At 34.5% G+C, this 23,651-nt stretch overlaps 1 protein-coding gene across 48 annotated transcripts in view; it reads left to right on the forward strand.

Moving 5' to 3' along the window:
* SOX5 (SRY-box transcription factor 5) overlaps positions 1–23,651 on the forward strand; it is a 995,306-nt gene that overhangs the window by 764,507 nt on the left and 207,148 nt on the right. For all 48 annotated transcript variants that reach the window (XM_072765770.1, XM_072765744.1, XM_072765748.1 and 45 more), the window contains one exon: positions 10,667–10,753. In XM_072765770.1, the coding sequence (XP_072621871.1) occupies positions 10,667–10,753 (87 nt within the window). The remainder of the gene's footprint in view (positions 1–10,666; positions 10,754–23,651) is intronic.

A 23,651-nucleotide genomic window follows, 5' to 3' on the forward strand; every position in this document is an offset into this window, starting at 1 on the left:
TACATATATAATACATAGTCACATGCATGGTGGTCCTGTATTTAAGATTGTTAAACAAAATTTTTGTTCCCAATACTCCAAAAGCAATAATTCTCTATCCCCACCCCTTTTTTTAAATAAATAAAATGTATACTAGCTCCTGGTAGTTCATTATTGCATTTTACTATGACTTTTTTCCCTTTGATTACTATATCTCATCAATTTGTAAAATGAAAACTGTTGGAATATATTTGAATTTTTAAGTTTTTTAGTTGATGATGTTTAAATTATTACTCAAATTACACTGTGATGTTAATAAAATTCTTACCTTTTTGTAAGAAGAATTCAGTATATTCTACTTCATGTTTTAATCACTTAAAAAAAGTTTTCAATTCAAGTTTCTGAAAATGTAATAGAATGTTTTTATCCATATTATTAGACCCCAAATCAGTGTTTAGTCATCAAAAAATTACCTCAAGTCTTGGGAAAGTGCACATTCTTGGGACACAACTAAGACATAAAGATCCAGACTCTCCAATGGCCCTGGAATCTTGGATTTAAAGAAGCTTCCCTATGACTACGAACTTTAAGTGGATAGGGTCCACTTCTGTTTTGCTCCTGTTAATATCTCCATGCCTGCAAAAATATATAGTACTTACACTTTGTTGAATTAATCCATTCTTATTCTTATCCATATACTTATCTTTTAACTTTATATTGATAGTGTGACTTAATTAATATTATTTTCCTAATTACAGACAAGAGAAATTGGCCTCATTTTTGGAAAGTATTGCTTAGGAGAATTTTTTACAGCTGGTTTGATTGATAAACAGTAGACTATTTTAGAACTCTTTATGGTAATACTACAAAAGTAACATTTAGAAAAGTCTCTTGGCACATTTTATTTACCATTTGTTAATGTAATAATTAAAATAAGGCATGTGCTCTTTGTTGTTACTTCAATAAGTGAAACAAGAAAAGAAAAACTTAGTGACACCATAACAATTTGAGTCAAAGGTTTAGTGTCTGCTCGCTAGACACTCTTTCCCAAGAGATAGTGAATTTCTTGAGACACAGAGGCCATAACTTAGTGCTCCTCACTGTGCTTCATAGCAGCTTAGTAGATGATGTTAAGTAAATGAATAGAGTAAAACGCCTTCCGATCTTCTGTGTGTATGTATATATGTGAATTGTGTGAAGTAATGAAAAGGGCAGTATCCAATTCTTAAAAAGTAGTCTGATAGCTCTAATAGTACATTATGCCACTAAAAGCAAAGATGATCATTTTGCACATTCATTCAGTTAAGAATTAAATGAATATACCAATAGATTCTCCATGCCCATTTTATACCCACCGACTTTAACGTTGAGAATGCTAAGTGTCTGATGATAGAGAAAAAGTGGAAAGCAAACTATACTTTTTCCTTTTTCTAGTTATCCAGACTTTGTTTTGTTATTTGCTTCCTGTTTACTTTTTTCCTTTTTTTTTTTTTTTTTACTTGCTAGTTCTGAAATGAAAGTTCTTCTTAAAGAGAACTCTTACAGGTTGATTTTGTTTAGTTAGCTCTTTTGCATCTGTGAGGGTGAGTCACACAGCATATCATAGCTAACACAGGACTGTAGCTTTCGTTGTTGATTAGATGGTGTCTAAGCTTGTGAACATTAAATGCCATTCTGCAAATAAAAGTATTGTATTTTCTCATCTAAAATTACTCTAAAAATGACACGATCCAAAATCCATGAAAGGTTATGAAAGACCAAATATAACAAGTTGTTAAGGCAGATGGACTACTTTGGTTGAGAAGGATATGTGTAAATTTAGATATATGATTTTAAGCAAATCAGGGGATATTTTTCTTAATTTTAAAATCCAATGCTATGTATTAGAACATAAAAATATAATTTGAATTGTAAGTAGCTCTAGAGCTCAACTGTTCAACTACCTGCATATCACAGTCTCTGATTTATCATATGAATCATGTCAGTTTTTATTGTTCATATCTTTTCAGGCATCTGGCAAGCTGAGATTGCGATTTGTTTTCACATATGTTGTGATAGAGAAGATTCAGGATGTGTAGTGGTTTAGCATCAGGCTGTATGCGCTTTAATTCTCACTTCCAGTGGTAAAACATTCTGTCATATTTTTAAAGTATTGGAATTCTTATTCTAATGTATGTTAAGTGGTTTTTTATTTCTATGCTTTTTGTATATCCTTTATCATCCTTACCACCCACTTTCACAATTTTAACAACAAAATTGTACAAATATGATTATTAATTTTCATTTTCATCATGGTCATAGATATCTAATTAAATGGCTGATTATGTGAATACACTCTTTTATAGTAAGATAATTGCTTCATTTATAATTCAAATACATATTTAGGTAATTCTTTTCTTAAGTATAACAGTAGGCATATATAATTTGCTTAGAGCTCTGCATTCTTATCTTTACTAAGCTGTGATATGTTTAAACTATCTTAAATTCCTGTTTGTAAATTAGTCTTGTGAAATTAAGACTTTATGTTAAAGATGCCTGGTTCTCATATACCTTTTGCTATGATTAATTCTTATGGTTTGTCTTCTATTTTTCTTTCTTCCTCTATCTCACATACTAACAGTTGGAAAAATAGTATTTCATATAAAATGTATGGAGAATAAGTTTTATTGTAATTGGTGTCTGAAAAGTTGGTCATTTGATGAATATAATAGAAAGAAATAGACACAAAAATTTTTATAAGAAATGCTTTAACTTTTTAAAGTTGACTACTAAGTGATAGTCATGAACACCTTCCTTTCAAATTTCTTGCTATCAAATTACTTTTTCTTTTTTATTCTACCCATCTTGCCTTAGTAACCCCTTTGCTTCCTCCTATTCTCCATTGTCATACCTCTTATTGTAACTAATGACTACAACTTAATTCATGTTTCCCCACCCACACTTTGCTGACTCATAAATTATTTGGATACAAATGGACAATATTCATTAGCTGTGCACTTTGCTGAAAAAGCCTCGCACAAGGACTGCTGCAGTCTCTCATTTTTATTAAAAGTTAAAATGCTTTTGCTGTCATGGGGGTTGGGGTGAGTTAGCCATGATAGAGGACAGGGCTACAGAGCTAATAAATAAAAATAATAACTATTACCGCTAGTTGAGTGACCCTGGGAAAAGAGCACTACAAAGCTATTTGTCGTTCCCTTTCACTTGTCAGCAGCACTGACTTAAAAGCGTTAGCCATTGTTGAGAATGTAATAGAGCCTATGGAAAGTTAGGAAGACAACTGTCCAAAAAAAAAAAAAAAAATCAGGCAAAGATAAGTTGAGTATTTCTGTGTATCTGTGCTGTTAGGGGGCAATTCCGCAATAGAAGTGATAACTATCCTTGTCCCTTGCAATACTCACCTTTTGGGCAGCCCTGGTGGCTCAGTGGTTTAGTGCTGCCTTCAGCCCAGGGCGTGATCCTGGGGACCCGGGATCGAGTCCCACGTCGGGCGATGCATGGAGCCTGCTTCTCCCTCTGCCTGTGTCTCTTCCTCTATTTCTGTGTGTTTCTTGTGAATAAATAAATAAATAAATAAATAAATAAATAAATAAATATTTAAAAAAACAATACCTTTTTTCTATATTATGTTTATTGGCATGAACCAACTAAAAAAATTCATAGGAATCAATGAAACTAAGGATTATGGGTCATTTTCATAAAAAATGTAGAGACAGAACTATTAGCTCTTCATGAGGTTTTTGAATTCTGGATCATTTTGGTAATGGGCAAAATGAAGCACATGTGTATGTATTTCATTTGATGTTTGAAATAGTTCTTTGGGGTTGTTGTATATTAAGTTGCAGTTGTAGGGTTAGTAAACTTTTAAGTGTTACTGTGTGCCCAGTGGTGTTTTAAGAGCTTTACCTAAATTATCTCCTGTAGTTATTTTGAGAATCACATTGATGAATGCAATTATTATTCCCATTTACAGATGAGTCAGTTGAAGCAAACCGAGGTTAAACTACTTGCCAAAGGTCACAAAACTAGTAAGTGATGGAGTCAGGTTGTATGACATTAAGGCTTTTTTAAATGTTTAGTAGCACAACATAAGTGAGATTTTGTACATGAGGAATACCTCTTAGCAATGATTTTTTGAAATGTTGCCCCCAAATTATTTATGTTATTTTGCTGGCATCTAAATTTTGAAATGAGGACAAAACAAAGTTTTGCATAGAAATATACTCAACTTTCTGAGCTATGGAGTAGATTAAGCAATATAGCCTCATATGTCTCTCTTTTAATGGAATTATTTTTTGCATAGAAAATATAGAGCCATCTTGTGAGGAGTAAACCCAAAGTTATTGAGATGTAGCAATTATACCATATTGATTATGGCATGTTTAATCATGTGATGGAAAACATACTCTTCTTTTTTTTAATTTTTTTAAAAATTTATTTATGATAGTCACACAGAGAGAGAGAGAGAGGCAGAGACATAGGCAGAGGGAGAAGCAGGCTCCATGCACAGGGAGCCCAACGTGGGATTTGATCCCAGGTCTCCAGGATCGCGTCCTGGGCCAAAGGCAGGCGCTAAACCGCTGTACCACCCAGGGATCCCCCAAAAACATACTCTTCTAAAATGTGGTATAAGATTGAGTATAACTGGGCAGGTGTGTTACTGGTTTCAGCTTGTGCAGCAAGAAATTTTAAGCTTGTAAGTATTGATTTAAATATTGCAATATTGCAAAAACTGATTGCACATTAAACATTTTAAAACTTGAGTCAGCATGCCAATTTTTTTTTTCTTTCTGTTAACAAGCTCTTATTAACTTTCAAGTGGAAACAAACAAGTATTTTGGCACCACTAAAAGTAAAGTATTTGTAGAGCTTAATTCACTTTAGGATAATTACATATAAAAATGAGGGCTATTGAAATTCTAATGGTTTGGAATTTCAGATGTGTTCCTCTTGTGTGTTGTTGTATGTATTATTTTTTAATGTTTCCTAGAAAAACTTGACATTTTCAGGGGCAGACTAGCTGTAGTGCTTGGATAATAGGAATATTACAAGGCCCTGTGGTCTTTAGTGGACAAAAACTTTCCAGATATATAGAAGTTTTACATTACTTCCATTACATTATTTAATATTTTCCCCAAAATATTGCCTAGGCCTGTGCATATTGTCAACATTAATTAAACTCATGGGTACATGAGTTCCAGATTTAAAAAAAAATAATTTCCAGATTTAGCTCAATCCTCCCCCTCAAAAATAATCTTATTGTCAGTATTGAATAATTAAATAACAGCCCATTGAATTGTAATTAGCTTTTTGAAGAAAAAATATATTTTTCATAAACACAAGAATAACTTGTGTTTACTCTTCAGCTTTATGTTGGCCATCAAATGAAAGTTTGCAAGGGTAGAATATTGAGTTAAGGATACCTAATTCAGAGATCAGTCACCCAGATCAACTATTCATTAATAATTGTTTAAAACTAGATGAGGCAAATAAGACTGGACTAATATTTCATTTTTGAAAAGCTTGACTATTAAAGGAACTTGTTATTGTGTATGGCATATCAAAAAAAAAAAAACACTGAATTAGGAGTTAGGCTTCAGGTCCTACCTTTATCATTAATTAGATTTATGATCTTAAGGCATATTTTAACCTTCATTTATAGTGTCAGTCTGTAAAATGAAGAAATTGGTCTAGACCATTTATTTCCCAAATTGTATTAAACGAAACAGTCCTCTCCCAACACTGATTTTCTTGGTTAAATATTTAAATAATACTATGTAATCCATAACTCACTTAAAGATTGGCAGTCCCTTAGCCCATAAATAGATCTAAATCTTGTAGAAACAAAATGTAAATTTGTGTAATATAATTAGATTAACATGACAATGCAATGCTTATTTTGTCTTGATTTTATGTAACCAAAGGATTTGTGTACCATTTATGTCCAATGTGTTATACTTAGTAGATTACTTTTATGAAATGCTTATCTAAATGATATCTAAAGATCCTTCTACATTTAACATTCTGATTCTATTATGTGAATAATCCTCATATGCTTTTACTTCTTGACTTTGAAGAGGTATTGCTATATTTTGAAGTTTAGACATACTGTGGTTCCTTCCAAAAGACAACTTCCATCCCTAAATGTGCATCCTATCACATGTCATGAATAACACAGCTCAGTTTAAGCTACAGAATTAAAGTATACACAGAGGTAGATTTGGTAAGACCTAATTCTGGGGACTTTGTTTAAAAAGTCAGATATTACATATACATATTTTTTGCTTGTTCAATTTTTCAATGAGCTCTGCCACTGCAGCTCAAGGGAGATTAAGGAAAAAAACCTACATAAACACAAAGCAAAAACCTGAGCTTGTGTGTAAAGCTACTGCACTGGAGCGAATGTGGTTTAATTCTTGGCACTGGCAGCTTGTTGGAGAATTACAATATGTTGGCATGAGTCTCTAGGTCTCATTGTTCCAGATGAGGGAGTCAGTCTTAAGAGTGTTTGGCACTGAAGGGAAAAAGGAGTGAGAGTTATAGGGAATGAACAGGCCCTAAAGAGGCAGGATGCTGTTGTAACAATGGCTGGCACAGTTGGGGGGGCCATTCACTGGTGGGGATTGCCATAGGCATTGATGTGAAGAAACATATGTGAGCAAAAGAGGCAAGAGGTGAGGAGGGAAAATCAAGCAAACAATCAAAAGGGTCCTGATGGCAGAAAGAGACAAAAGTAATCCAATTAGAGTCATCTTAATATTAATAGATTGACTGATATATGTCATCACCCTCTAATTTATCTTATCACTTATTTCTTACCATTTATTTTATTTTTTATTTTAAAACATGTACGAATTTATCTTTCCCCTAAAGAAACAGATCCCTGAATTAAGAGGCCCTGATTGTGTATCCCTCTGTTGTACTTTCTGGCTAGCTGATGCTGGGTAAAGCATCCCCCTGAGCCTTAGTTTTCTCATCTGCAAAACGGATGTAATAACAATACATACCATTCATTGACAACATTGTTGTATCTGACAGCAATTATATAAACTGAAATGCTATGCAAATAATAAGAGCTACTATTATCTCTCACACTTATATTAACATAGGGAGTACTAGTTTTTATTTCAGTGGTAATTGTGATACTTCAGTGTTGGAGAGAACTCTCAGGAGAATCTTTAAAGGGCTTATAGTAAAACTGTGGCACATCTTAATGTGAAAATAATGGGTAATCCAGAATTTGAACTTTTGGAAAATAAAGATGTCCATAAACATTCTATGCATACTCACAGTATAAAATACATCTCTACACATATTTTAAAAAATAACATCTCATGTTAGAAAATGGAATATTTAATGGATAACTACTATCTTTTTTAGTCCATAAACACTGAAGCAACACTTATATAATTGTGTCAAATTTCACTTTAATCACATTCACACATTTAATGAACAGGTGTATTATAAATATTGGGATTTTGCCATTTGGTCTTTTACAGTTCTAGTCATTTATATTCTCTCAGTTCTTTACCATTTTCAGAGAAATTCAGTCATTGTAAGCTGTGCATTCATTGAGTTCAGTAGGACCGTTGTGAACTCATCATTAACCATCATTATTAGGGTCCATTGTGAAAGCATTTCTTAACCACTTCTTCATGAACTACAACTGGAGAAAAAGTAGAACACTAGCCATTGGAGGAATACTGGATGTGGATTTCCTTAAAGCTCTTTATTGTATAGTAGTTCAGATAGAGAGGTGAAGTGGGTGAAATGATATGCTTTTGGTCCCCCTAACATTGGGATCCAGTAGGTTGAACTTAAGCTCCCCATGGGCAACTTCTCAAAATAATCTTCTGAATTAGATATTGAGGCATTTGTTTACCACTTAAGAAACCAAAGCTTAGGGAAATACCTAATTCAGAAGATTATTATGAGAAGTTTGAGATACCACATGTAAAGGACCTGGTACACTGCTTAGCACTTAGCCCTCAAAATAGTAGCTATCATTATCATTTCATTGTTGACAAGGGAGTTCAGAATTTGTAGGCAAAAAATACAAAGCAAACCAAAACAAAACCTGACTTCAAAAGTCAACTCTGCCCATTACATTTTGTGAAACCTCAGACAAGTGCTTTTTTTTTTTCTTTTTGCTTTTGTTTTTAAAATGTATTATGGATATAATAACACAGTCTGAGTCGTCAGGTATTTGCTCTGATTAAATGAGAGAATACAGACAGGTAAAAGCATCAAGCATAGTTCCTGGCACATAGGTTGCTCAATAAATGTTTATTGAATCTGAATTTAAAGTATATACCTCATCCAAATTGCAAATATTAGTGTCTTTATTCATCCACAGACTTGACAACCCTGAGTTAGATATGTTTCTGATTTTACAACTTCCAAATTACTTGGTCTTAAAGAAGGTATTCATTTTTCTGTTGTGGATATTCAAAGTCAGGTACTTGGGGAAAAAAAAGTGGCTTTGTATAGGAGTCTTATATCTTTATGTAAGTTAATAAAGAGGCCAGGAATGTTCTGCAGGTTTCAGAAATCTGGCGGCTGTTACTTTAACTCTGCAACTTAGACAGAAGACTTCTGTTTCTTTATGAGCACACTACAGTGAATATTTTGTCTAGCTGCAGGGGAAAAGCTTTGTCATGGACTTTGCAGACAATAGCCTTAAAAGTAAAATGGTCTGCTTTTGGTGCCGGGAGGTTCAGGGGCCTATTGTTAGTGCACAATGGATTTCTATTGCTGCATTCCTGCTTTGCAAAGGTTTGTTAGCTTTTAATGACTGACAGTACTCTATTGCAAATACCATATTGGCTGTGCCCTGTTTACATGCTACTCAAGAATTTTTGTGGAGTGCTGGAAAAAAGAAACAGTGGTGTTTGTTTGACCTACTCTGATAAGGTTTAAAAAATGATTTCGCTCATGAAGTGTTTACTGGGAATGTAGAAACATTGGAAATCCTTGCAGAAGTATTTTAAAGTTACTTTTTAAGCCTCAATGAACAGAAATATCGATTACAGTAAGAAGAGATTTAATTCATCTAATTACTCAGAATTGTCATTACCATTTTCAAAACCAGTATGGAACAGAAATAGGGATATTTTTTAAAAAGGTAAAATTAATTTCTTAGGCTCTTTCTTCCTTAAAATGCAAGAAATGGAAATATTTTGTTACAAAGGGAAAAATATATCTTACACATTCCATTGTAAATTCCTTAGTAAATGTGCACACAGTAATTGTGATAGGTGCATATGTGTATGTGTGTGTATTTGCAGCATATGTATAGACTATAGATTATGTTAAGCAGTAATCACTCAGAGCTTTTCACCATTTTATTTTCCAGAAGTTTTTGACATCTGAAAAAAAAAGACATTCCATATTTTCACAGTTTTTCCAAGGAAATTTCAACTCCACTTTGTTGAAAACTCACAGGCTTTGTGACTCTGATAGCCAATAGCTGTAAGATGGAGACCTGAGAAAAGTAGATAGCATTAGCCAAAGATGGTGATGATGCCTTAAAATGCATTTTACTGTGGGGAAAATGAACCAGTTTCTAATAATCTTATGGTCTGTAGGCCAGACGGTCCCTTTGATAAGTTAACATGTACTCCCTTTATGCTCCTAGTAGGGGGTAAACAAATGTCTGAACAAACACAAATACACATAAACACCAATGTGGAGAATGGCAGTGTATGTCTTAGATCCAGATAATAAGTGTGGGTATTGTTATTTAGATGGAGCATACTGGGACACTTATCTTTTAGTACACTCCATTTTCTAACTGAATGCAGTGCTAATCGTGGGATTGAAAGCCATTGTAATTGTGTACCCATCTAAATGCTGACAAGAATATACAATTACATTGTTTGGAATCGAGTTTAATGTTTGGGAGTTTTATTAGCATTTATGTTTACTTATACATTAAAATTCAACACAAAAGAAGAGGTCAAAAACCATGTGATATATAGAAACAAATATCAGACTAAAGCATAACCTTGCTCTTTCAAATATATGTGCCCTGTCTCAATACTGGTCTTTTTAAAAGAATGTGAGACAAATCCGAAATAAGCAAATAATAGGTTTCCATTATAGGCATTACTCACTTTTCTAGATTTTGTAATCTTTGTAAAGCTTCTTTTATACCAACTTTTTTTTTTTTTAATGTTCACGGTACTGGCAAATCTTTCCACAGTGTGCTTACCACCATACGATGTTAAACACATATTATAAAGTGGATGTAATTGTAAACACACAGAGGGATATAATTACATGTAGCAGATTTAAGAGCTAATTCTTTGCCTTTTTTTTTTTTGCTCTGCATTTTATCAACATAATTATTTTTTGACTGCAGACTAACACCCTGAAATTGACAAGCATCTATTATAGCAGGAATTTGTTCACCAAATTGAAAAACAATGAACTGCAGGTTTATATGTACCCATTGTCATAAAGAATTAGTACGGCTTTGTTCCGCAAGAGGAAAAAGCTAATGATTTTGAAACAGCAGGTGATAAAACACATTCTTTTTTTCCCCCCTGTTATCAGTTTGTTGATGAAGTCATTATGAACTGGGGCCCGGATAGGGATGCCCTTATTTTTAGCAGATAGACTTTTAATGAGCTTCATTGTAAAGATAGTCATGTTGATTTGCTTACATTTTTTTTTCTTTACTTAGAAACCCCCAGTATTGAAAAGCTACTCTCAAAGGACTGGAAAGACAAACTTCTTGCAATGGGATCAGGGAACTTTGGTGAAATAAAAGGTAATATATTTGCAATTTTTTTGATCCAAAATGTATGAAAATGAAGTTTATATGTTGAAATATTAACTGTGATAAAGTACTTCTCTCCCGAACCACCTCTGCCTCATGCATTCTCTGTTTTTGTTGTTTTTCTTCCTAGTTTGAAAGTGGATGTATCGGGATTCTTATTTTCTCTTTGTTGGTGCCTTATTAGATAAATGGAATGTTATTTAAACAGAATAACCCCACCATATCTTCAAAAGGCTGTGGTTTTCATGATTAAAAAAATAAATAAATGATTTACCTTGTAAGTAGGGATATATCTATATCAGGATTACAAACTGCTTAGTACAAGATGATTTTATACATTCTACGTATTAGAAGTGTGAATGTACATACCCTAGATATAAAACCAGAAATGATAAATGGAGAAAGCTTAATAAAAGGTTGTATTGTACTAACAAGAGCAACATTTTTGGTTTGGTTCTATTTGAATCAGACATTACATACAACTAAGAGAAAAAGTCTATATGGACTTCATGATACTGAATATTCATATCTCAATAAACTTTTACTATTAACAGTGGGAGAGGGCTTAATTTCTCATACAAAAATAGAATTAAGTGGTCATTTCAGTTAATTTTAAAGTGTATTTTCTTAGAGCATAGTAGGCAATCTATGGCTTTCTGTTTGTTGACAATAGCACACTTGATTCTGAGTTCTAAAGGATTAATTTTGAGAAAAAATACTTATTCATCATATTAAAATATTTAGTTATGTATCACTCTATATTTTTTGGTAGAAGCTGAATATATATTTAAAATATCAGCAGATTTATATTAATATACATGTATAAATATGTGTATAAATAACTTTTTTGCATATGTATGTATGTGCACGTGTTCTCCCAATGAAAAAGGCAATTGTCTTTCTTATGGCTCTACTGCATTTGAGCATTCTGCCAAAAGGCAGGACACTAGCATCTCAGCATTTGGAAACTTCCAGAAAATGCTGGACTATTTCACTTTTTTATCCATTCTCTTTGAAGGTTACATATATCCAGGTTATGATTAAGTATGATTTGGTGCTGGGAGAATGAATGGGTGCTAATCAATACATTCAGTAACCAAAATCTTTAATGGAGTCAAATTCAAACAGATAATAATTAATATGCCTTAAAGAGCTTGAAGGCCAAGTTGAAAGAGAACGGAGAATGTTATTTTCCGAGGCAACAGATCATTTATATTATTGTGTTGGATTTTAACCCATTTGTACCCGAGATATAGGATGTGTTCTCCAAGGTTCTTTATTCTTCTCTGACCTAGGTGATAACTGAGAGTAGAGCAGAGAAGACTGCCTGTTCCAAGCCTTGTGATCTCATTCCATTGGAGGACAGACATTTTTCCTCCCTTGTTTTCTTTACAAGTCCAACTTAAAAGCAGCAACAGCAGTGATGATAAGCTTGGAGGAAAGCAGCTCCACTCTCCTTTCAGGCTTGCCTGTGGGGTTAGTTCAGGAAGCTGTAGTACAGTCAAAAGAAGTTTCCGTCTTTAATTTTGAGTTTTTTAAGCTTCACATTCAGAGCATAAGTTTGGTTATTGTCCTCTGGTACTGTTCAAAAAGCTGTTTTCTGATGCATTTTAAAAGCAACTGTGGGTCTTTCTTCTGTTGGGGGCATGGTTATTAGGTGCTTGGATAGGTTTGGCAGAAAACTGGGAAAATATCTCTGGCTTACTTTTTCTACTGACTGCCCGTGACAGTTGCAATTACTCTCCATTGTTCATAGGTGGCTAGAAAGTGGAAAGGATACAATAGTGTGTAGCCCTCTGGGGGTAAATGAATTTGACTTAATGGTTCTTGGGGGGTCAGACACTATGATTATGCCATGCTCAGGAATGTGGTTTTCATGCCACCTCAGAAGAAGTTATGTGAGAACAATGGCTTAGCTGTTTGGCAGGTTTTTTTTTTTTTTAATGAAGCAAATAAAGGTCTAAGTCTTATGTATATGCACACTGTTTGGGGTTGAGATAGGGAAGAATGAGAGATTTTTTAATCTGGAAATATGAACTTATTCAACTATTAGATGATTTATCAATGATAATTTGGAATAATATATTTAATATACTCTTTGCATATGTTAACACATTTATAGCCTTTACAGTATTTACCAAGTCTTGTCAATTGAAACTTTTCTGTTTACACTGCTCAGTTTTCATTTAACTTTTAATTAGTCCTAGGAAACCTGTAGGCCAATGGGGGGGGGGGGGGGCGCTCATGCACACAGGCACACATGGCATCCATTCTTGAATCTCTAAAACTATAGCCAAATGAGGGCAGAGATCAGTTCCTAAGTGCCAGCTTCAGGTTGCTGCATGTGAATTACTTTCAGGGCATTTGGACAAAGGTTAAGATTACAGCTTGGCAAAGTTCAGAGATGTGTTTCTTGCTATTACTGTTTAAAAAGTGAAAATGATAAACTTAAAAATAGAAATAAATAGCATTTGGTTTGGATATTTTAGCTATCGATAAATAGTTGTCATACTCACTTAAAATCAATCTCATTTTTCAAGAAACAACATGGGTTAGTAAAGGTCACCCACTTCTAAGAGCATAAAATTATTTTTCGTGTTAGATTATTTTGCCTGTTAGAATTGATACCATTTTATGGTCTGGTACTTTGGAAATATGAAATAATTAGTTTTTAAAGTTACATTCAAAACAATCCTCTAAAAAACATACAAAAAGGACACTAGATCCAGCTTTGCAGAACGAAACCATTTGACTAAAAAGCTTAGCCAACAATCAGTATAGGTGTATAAACTGATTAACTGCCTGAAGAAATTCTTTCTTTCTTCTTCTCCAGTCAACATCTAGTGCAACCGTTCAGTTTACAGAGTCTTTTGTTGTTATCTTTAGCAGAAGCACTGAGTAACAGTTGTGTGAAAGGTGAAGAAATACCTCTTGGAGCCTCATAGTTACTGAGAAGGGGACAAAGCAGTGCCTGAACTCCTGTTGGCAACTGGGAGTGTCACACGTTGCTTTAGCTAGCATGAAATTCCATTACACTGAAGGTCATCACATTGGCACTTCACCTGAGGACAGTATCTGGAGATCCATGGCAGCTCTGACTAATCTAAACATATCTTTTGTTTTTCAAAACAGTCGTTGCAGAATTTGTATTTAATGGACTTGAAATTTTTGGTAGAATTGTAACAAAAAAATCTGCATGCAGAATTCTTGCAAATAATTCTATCTTGGTGAAGTTAGAAAAAGCAGGGGGGCACCTGGGTGGCTCAGTGGTTAAGCATCTGCCTTTGGCTCAGGTCGTGATCCCAGGGTCCTGGGATTGAGTCCCACATCAGACTCCCAGTAGGAAGCCTGCTTCTCCTTCTGCCTATGTCTCTGCCTCTCTCTGTGTCTCTTCTGAATAAATAAATAAAATCTTAAAAAAAAAATTAGAAAAGCAGGACATCGTTTGAAAGGTTTTCTGGCTAGGTCACACAGATAAGCCCAAATCAGTTTCTCCACCTCCCTTGTATAAAGAATTCTTTAAAGCCTGGTTTCTTTCTCATTGGTATCCCTCATAGACCCTTTCTAACCCTGCTCAGAATGCAGTGATTTAGGCCAGCAAAGTATTGTATCTGGTATTAAGAAAAATGCCAGCTGCGGTTGGTATAATAAAAAAAATGGCTCTTTTGAGAGCTATAATTTTGTTCTTTCTAGAAGATGGAACAGAAAGGCAAACACCAAACAGCTCTAGAATGCCAGTAATAGGTTCAAGGAAATAACCCATTCAGTAATATTTTGGCCTCTTAGAACTCATGATAAAGACATGCTATTTAGATTCAACATGTGGGTTAAAGTAGATCTTCTGTTAGGTGACATAACATTTTGAAATAAAAGAGACATGTGGATTCAGTGTGTGGCTTGAAAGAGATAATTCTGTTTAAATAATGTTAGACAATTTTTAAACAAGCAGGCATGGAATAAGAATCAGATCCAGGTAATAAATCTAGTAAGAGATCCTCAGTGTTTTAAAATTTAGAACATGGAAACTAAAATCCCAGTTTAGATATATAAGGGTTTGTATCACTTTGAAAGTAGTTTCAAATCCTTTCTTTTAAAATAAAAAAAAAAAAACTATTTGAGGATCACATGCTTTGCTGATAATAACTTTATAACTTATTTCATTTGTACATTAACCTAAAAATATATCTGGACATTTTAATAAAGGGGTGGGATTGTTGATTATTTTTTTGAGGGAACATTACGTCTGAAATTTGTTCAATGCAAGAGTCAGCTGTGAGGAAGGTACATAACATATAGTCATTTACTTCTACATAAAGTAAATGTTTAATGTTTTTAATCTACTAAGCTTGTTTTATATTCTTTGTAGTTGCTTATGAGTAATGTTTTCACTTTTTGTAAAAACTACTTTATGAGAACCAGAGAAAGACTACTGATGCACAGCATATAAGTTTTTAAATGTTTGGCAAGGTCTGTAAAAGCAAAAAAGTGACTTTATGTTTTCTGCACATTGGTAATTTGCTCTGTCCCAGAATGCCAGAGGCCTTATGCCAGTGTATAAACACAGCAAGTGATGAAAAGAGAATGGCCAGACACTGGATCTCATTGATTTCTGAATTGATGATCCAGTTCACAAATTAAGAAGTTTCATATACCTTTTGAAGAAGGTACTTAATAATGCATGTTTTATTTTTTATTTTTAAAAATTTTTAAAGATTTATTTATTTGAGGGAGAGATAGAGTGAGTGTAGGGAGAGAGGCAGAGGGAGAGAATCTTCCAGCTGATTCCCCTCTGAGCAGAGCCCCATGCAGGGCTTATCCCATGACCTATGAGATCATGACTTAAGTCAAAACACTTAACCTGGGGCACCTGGGTGGCTCAGTGGTTGAGCATCTGCCTTTGGCTCAGGTCATCATCCCAGAGTCCTGGGATCAAGTCCTGCATTGGGCTCCCCACAAGGAGTCTGCTTCTCCCTCTGCCTATGTCTCTGTCTCTCTCTGTGTGTCTTTCATGAATAAATAAATAAAATCTTTTAAAAAAAAGTCACTTAACCAAACTGAGCTACCCAGGCTCCCCAGTAATGCATGTTTTAAATAGATACTTTTACATATTAAATCTGGGTTCTGTTTTTGAAAATAAAAATAGGTTTTCTTCAACATTTTTTTCACATTTAAAAATATACTCATTCATTTAATAAGTATTCATTTGTTCAAGAGATGTAAAGATTCTAATATTGAAATAATTTTTTATCTTTTTATTTTTAAAAATATTTATTTATTTATTTATTCATGATAGACACACACAGAGAGAGAGAGAGAGAGAGACAGAGACAGAGACAGAGACAGAGACAGAGACAGAGACACAGGCAGAGGGAGAAGCAAGCTCCATGCCGGGAGCCTGATGCGGGACTGGATCCTGGGATTCCAGGATCGCGCCCTGGGCCAAAGGCAGATGCCAAACCCCTGAGCCACCCAGGGATCCCCCTGAAATAATTTTTAAAACATTATTTTTTTCTTATAGATATGAACTCCAAAGCTTACACTCTCCAAACTGTTAGCTGATGAAATTAACCTAAAACCCTTTCCTCTTTTAAAGGATTATTTTTCTTACTAGAGAAGCATGGTATAGTTAAAAAAAAAATTGATGTCCTGTTGCAGTGATTCCTCCAAGAACTTGTAGAAATCAGTTATCCTTTGGTTTATTGCCTCATCTGCTCATTTATTTTTTTAAAGATTTTATTTATTTATTCATGAGAGATACAACAGAGAGAGAGACAGAGACAGAAAGGCAGAGGGAGAAGCAGGCTCCACGGACTCGATCCCAGGACTCCAGGATCAGGCCCTTGGCTGAAGGCAGGCGCTAAACTGCTGAGCCACCCAGGGATCCCTTCATCTGCTCATTTAAAAACTGTTGCAGATTACTATTGATTACATGCCTATTTGTGTACAGGACCTTGTAAACATTTCCCTTACAAAATTATTGTGACAGAGTAATTTCATTTCCAGTTTATATGGAAAGAATTGGAGAGAGAGGGAGAGAGAGAGGTAGAGAGAGAGAGAGGAGAGAGATGAATTATCTAAACCCACATACTTTAGTTGTGACAGAGTCAAGATGTGAAGCTAATCCTGCCTGTCTTCAAAGCTTGTGCTCTTTGCATGATGCTTGGCAGTCTCTCTTCAGTAAAGTTGGAATGGACCATCTCTAAAATCCTTTAAAACATGAAAACATATCCAAATCCAACACCCCTGGATGAAACGCCCTCAGATGCAGCCATGATGTTCTATTCTAAGCTTTGATCTGTCCCTTAGGACACACACACAATTTTGTCTTATTAGCCTACTTACATATTTACCTTTCCCTTGTATACTACCTGGTTTACCATTAGCCCAAAGTTTGGGACTCAGTTTGTTCTTGACGAATGAATGACAATTTAAAAATGCCATGTCCGGCAGCCCAGGTGGCTTGGCGGTTTAGCGCCACCTTCGGCCCAGGGTGTGATCCTGTAGACCCAGAATCGACTCCTGTTGGGCTCCCTGCATGGAGCCTGCTTCTCCCTCTGCCTGTGTCTCTGCCTCTCTCTCTCTCTGTGTGTGTCTCTCATGAATAAATAAATAAATAAAATGTTTTTAAAAATGCCGTGTCTTAGGCAGATTACTGACTACATTAAAGTCTATAAATGTGGCAAATTTGATGCAATTTGAAAAAAAAACACTTTTTTTTCTTTTTTTTACGTTTTGGGTATAATATCCAAGTAAGTGGATGGAATAATCTTGGGAAAACTTTATAAAATTACTATCTCCATTAAAAGGTAAAAATTTGTAATAAGAAATAGCATAGAGCTAAAAAAAAATGTACAAGAACAACCCTGACTTTCATTACAAAATTGATAATGCACACATTTTCTTTCTGATATCACAGAAGTGAAGCATCCACCATAGGATAATAATGGTAGAGACCATAGCTACTTGTCAAGTGTTCCATTTCACTCTATGTCAGTTGCCTTTAAAACTGAAAGCTTCCTTAAAAAAATATTAAAAAATAAAACTGAAAGCTTCCTATAGTAGATATATTTAAATCCAAGCTAAATGCCACTTTTTAAGATCTTGAAGCAAAAAACCAAACACCACTGTTTTTTTTCCAAAACAATATAGTAATCTATAAGATAAGAACATTTATAGCATTGACAGTGTATAATAGAATATCAATTAATTTATTCTATCATGTAATATATATATATATATATATATAATTTTTTTATTCCAACCTCTTGGGGTATCTATCTAGCAGTAAAGGGTATGTAGCTAAATTTTATCAAAGTTTAATTACATTTGTTCGTAATGTAAAAGACCAATTCATAGATGTTTATAATTTGTGTAACCTAACAAATACTCCTTTAATAAATTGGAATGATGCCACTAAGACTTTTGATGAGGGAGTCTGCCTTTCTCTCTTGTTCAATAAGAGCGCCACTAAAAGAAACTTTAGTTGTAAATGTAGAACCACTTAAGTTAGCTTTTATTTATTATATTTTAGTTCATTCAACAAATATTACTATCTGTCTTGCCATGTGCTATGTTCTGGAGATATAATGGTAGCAAAGAGAGAGATTTCTGCCTTTTTATTTTTTAAAAAAAGTATTTATTTATTCATGAGAGACACCGAGAGAAAGAGAGAGAGAGACAGAGACAGAGACAGAGGGACAGGCAGAGGGAGAAATAGGCCTCCATACAGGGAGCCTGATGTGGGACTCGATCCCAGGACTCCCAAGATCACACCCTGAGCCAAAAGCAGATGCTTAACCACTGAGCCACCCAGGCATCCCGATTTCTGCCTTTTTAAAGCTTACATTAGAGTAGAGCCTCTTTCATTAGGCAGAAATTTTAAAGGCAGGACAACTAATGATTTTTAGATAATTCAACTGAAATGCCAATTGAGAATAACAATAGTTCCAGTAAATAAATTAAACCAGGTAAAGTCCTATCCAAATTATAATGCTGATAGTCTAAGTAACACCAATTATTAAGGAAAAAAATCCCTGCAAAGATTAACCATTGCTTTGAAACAAAGAGTTAAATTTCTGGTAAATTTTTTTTGAAGGAAGAAACCCAGTTTACTTTTAGTGTCAGAATTCTAGGCCTTTCCCCTTCTTCTTGAGTGAGTTTGCTCTTATATTTCCTTTATTTGGATTAGAACTCCTAGCAATTTACTTTGATTTTGATCATTTCATTTCAAACCATATATCTATTTCATTTGAGTGGAATAAAACAATACTGGGGAAATGACAGCTTCCACAGATTCTTTTCTTATTATTTTAAGTTGAGTAATCCCAATGAGGATTTCCCTTATGCGTAGAATTGTACGTTATCAATCAAGGACTTCTCTCTGTTCTTATGAAGTTTACTTTATTCATTCAACAAGTTGTGATAGGATGTCTACTTAGTGCTAGGCATTACTCTGTAGAGCTGGGATCCCACATTGAACAAAACGAACTGGTAACCTGTTATCATAAAACTTATACTCTGTGGAAGAGTCAATAAATAAATAACTATATTCATAAAATACAACATATGGTGTTAACTACTATGAACAGAATAAAAATTAAATGATGTGACCAAAAGTGATATGATGACTTCCTCAATTTCATTGTTCAGGGGAGGCGGCCTGAGGAGTTGGCATTTAAATTACTCTCTGGTTGGAGCTGATAGTTTGTTTATTATCTTTTCCATTTAAATGTAAGCTCTCTGAAACATAACCATTTTTGTCTGTATTAGACACTATAGTATTTTCAACACCTAAGATAGTGTGAGGGACATAGAAGGAAGTAGGTGGGTATATGCAAAATAAAGGAAAGAGAAAAGTCCATCATTTAAAGTGGCTCTCTACTGGGGGAAATTTGTCATTGTCTGGAGACATTTTTGGTTCTTATAGCTAGGTAGGAAATGCTACTGACATCTAGCCAGAGATCCTACACAGTCCCCAGAAAAGGAATTTTCTAGTCCAAAACATCAACACTGCCAAGATTAAGAAATCTGGATCTAGGACAAGGCTTTCCCATGGGAAACAATTGGAGTACAAAGACCCTAATATGGGAGCAACTTTAAAAAATGGTCTTGAACACATTTGAACATTATGTATTGATATTGGAGGAACTCAAAGAAGGCCATGTGACTGAAGCATTTTTACAATAGAGAAATGGAAGAAATGATGTCAAAGAAGGTAAGGGCTAGATCATTAAGGGGTTTGTAAGGGTAAGGAGTTTGGATTTTATTCAATGTACAGTGTAAAGCTGTGAAATGATTTTATACAAGCGTGTGACATCATCGGATTTACCTTTCTAAATGGATCACTCTGAACTTTTGCTTGGAGAATGGCTTCTAGTAGAAGTAGAAGCAGGTAAAATAGCTAGAAAATAATTGTAGTCATGAAGCAAGAGATTTATGATGGCTTGGATTAAGAGATTGTACAGGAAATAAAGATTAATGGGCTAATTTATATGTTCTAGAGTTGAAAGGATTCCCAATGAATTAGATATGGAAGACAAAAGAATATAGCAATATATGGATGGTGATGTCTCTTACTGAGAGGGAGATGACTGAAGCTGGTTCCCTTCCTTCATGACTTGTGTCACATTAATTACATTAAGGAATGTTCTGACCTGTACTTCTGTGGAACCTATAGAACTATAACAATCACTCAAATGGTTATGATGCCTGTAGTTGTTAAACAGTAGGAAGAACTGAAATAGAATATGTTTGCCTCTTATGTCAGTAATCCTTCATTCCAAGGGAATTGAAGGAGGACTAGCATAGATTAAAACACTTAAAAGTGCAAAGAACTGAAACATGAAAATAGATTACTACTAATGACACACTCAAACATGAACTCATATCATTAGCTATCTGAATCTGATTGAACTAGGCCATGGTTGTTTCCCCATAGTGTTGTATACTTGTATGATTCTTAAAAATCTAAATCTAAGAGAAGAAATAGTATCTACTCTTTTTGTTTGGGAGGCCTCTGGGTTTTCCCATGATGTTGTTTACATACACATACACACACACACACACACACACACACACACATTCTTAAAGTCTAGGATATTTGTGACCCTTACTGGTTTCTCCAATATTCATAGATCTCATACTCAACTCCCTTAAGCCCAAACCAGAACTTCTATGTAACTCATGTAAGATAATATATCTCCCCATTTCTCTTGACGATACAGCATTCTTAAACCTGAGAGTGGTTTAAAGGAAAGTGACTCACTCATTAAAATTTTAAATAATTTGGTATATACCAGGTCTACTAGTAGGTAATGAGAGTATAAAAGTTGGTAATTTACAGTTGTGACTGTCACAGCTATCTCTGCTGACTTTAGGAAACAAATGTGAAAATAAAATTTATAGTTTAAAGGTTAAATAGTATAATAAAGATGTGCACTGTGTGGGTTCCAAAAGAAGGGAACTATTATCAAAATTGAGATAAGAGCTTAAAGAACAATACATACGACCTGGAACATGGAGAATGAATATTTAGGGAAGGAATAGCCAGGGTAAGTAAGACACTTGTGAAGGGTGGTATCCTTTGTGAGGGATGGTAGAAAAATCATTGTGGCTAGAATTTAGGATACACAAAAGAAGTGAGAAGGTTGGATCATAATTAGAAGGACCTTATTCATTCTTAAGAATGAGTTGACATTTTATTCCAAAGACATTGAGGAACAAGTGGCAATGTTTAAACAGGAATGACATGACTAAATTTGGTTTTTAGGAAGATAATTTTGGTACCCATTTGGAGGATAGACTTGTAGAGAAAAAAAAATAGTGACAGAAAGTTTTATTAAAGGCTACAGGTGTTTTTGGATGGCTCAGTTGGTTGAGTGACCAACTCTTGATCTCAGCTCAGGTTTTGATCTTAGGGTCATGAGTTCAGGACTCTTAAAAAGAGAAAAGAAAAGTTTGCTACAACTCATGAAAAAGATGAAGAATGTCAGTGGAGATTATCAGGTTTAATCCGGTTGGTAGTGAAATGAAACAGAGAGGCCAGGTAAAAGTTGGTCGAGGCAGGCTTTTTTTTTTTTTTTGAGGCAGGCTTTTAATGGACGTGTTCTCCATGAGGTTCCGCAGCCCCACAAGGGAGTGAAGTCGGAGAAGTCATGGGGCCGGGGAAGTCATGCCCAAAGGGAGTACATGTGAGCTTTTAAAGGGGGGAGGCGTAAGGGGTTATGTCTGTATGGGGTAATAGGTATTAGGGCATATTACTGGTGGAATCGGTATGGGGCAATAACTGCTTATGTCCTTATATGGGGTTTGGGTAGGGTGAGGTTCATATTTCCTGTATAGGTCCTGTCTCCCCCTGATGATGTGTCCTTGGATGGTCTGCTGGTGGTGGGAAAGTTCCGAGGCAAGGGTAACAAGATAGAGGGTCCACCACCATTTTGTTGGTGCTTCTCTATCCCCTTTGATCCCGCCGGCCCAACAGAGATGGGGAGGGGAGCCAGAAACAAGAACTCTCCCTACTTACTCTACAACAGTATTTATGTTATGGTGGTTTTTGTGTAAAGGAAATTGTTATGGGTTGAATTGTGTCCCTCTAAAAATTCATATGTTCAAATTCTAACTTCTAGTACCTCAGAATGTGACTGTACTTGGGAGATAAATCTGAATAGAGGTAATTAAGTTAAAATTTGGCCACTAGGGTGGATCCTAAATCCATATGACTACTGTCTTTATAAGAAGAGGAAATTTGGACATGTATAGAAAGTGATGACATGAAGACATAGGAAGAAGCTGACCATCTACAAGCCAAGGAGAAAGGTTTGGAGTAGCTCTTTCCTCATAGCCCTCAGAAGGAACAAACCCTGCTGAGACCTTAGTTTTGGACTTCTGGCCAATAAACATAAATTTCTGTTCTTTAAGCCACCCAAACTATGGTACTTTGTTACAGCAGCCCTGGTAAACTAGTACAGAAATATTCTGGTAAATGTTTGAATCTTCATTTACAAGAGTATCATAATAATAAAAATAATTGTAGTTACCTCTGAAGGAACAGTATTCAGAGATCTTACACTCTATACCCTTTTATAATTACTGATTATTTACTCATGTGAACACAGTAATATTGAGGAAATACATTTGACTAATTAAAATTAAAACTAAAATTATTTTGAGAAAAAAAAATTATCATGATTTGTTGATATAATCCATACAGGAGGAAAGTAGTTGAGAAGAGAATTGAGGATGTTGTTAATGTTTCTAACTTAGAATGTTGATTGATAATGGTTTAAAAAATGGGGGAAAATGCAGAGTCCCACCATATACATGTTGAATTTTAAAACTGAGATCTACATTCAGAGATACCGGTTCTGCATCTCTAAGTAAGTGACTAGGGCTGGAGGACAAACTCAGAGTTGGCATAAACCTTAATATTTCATTGACTCTGAGACAGTATTCATTGTAAGACTCAGAGAGTTTAAAATATACAAAGTGTGTATCTGAGAATCAATGAAATATGAATAAGGGGAGAGAAAAGGATTTTGTTAATCTTTCATATACTGAATGACAAAATGGTATTTGCTTATACTTACCAACAAACAAGTATATTTCTTTATACATTGATATCACACCAGTTATATAAATGGATAATGTCACCTTAAACTTTTAAGTTATATTTCCACATATTATACATGATATATATTTTCTATGTGAATAATAATAAAATTGTAGAAAATTTTTTTAAAAAGTATAAAAATATTAAAATGGCTTATAATCCCTTCACCTACAAATAGCCCCTATTAATACATAGGTAAGTTTTCTTCCAATCTTTTATTCTATAAATATAGATATGTGCATATATTGAGATATTTATACCAATATTTTCTTTCTTTTTTTT

Source organism: Vulpes vulpes, chromosome 8 (genome assembly GCF_048418805.1).
Source record: "Vulpes vulpes isolate BD-2025 chromosome 8, VulVul3, whole genome shotgun sequence".
NCBI lineage: Eukaryota > Metazoa > Chordata > Mammalia > Carnivora > Canidae > Vulpes > Vulpes vulpes.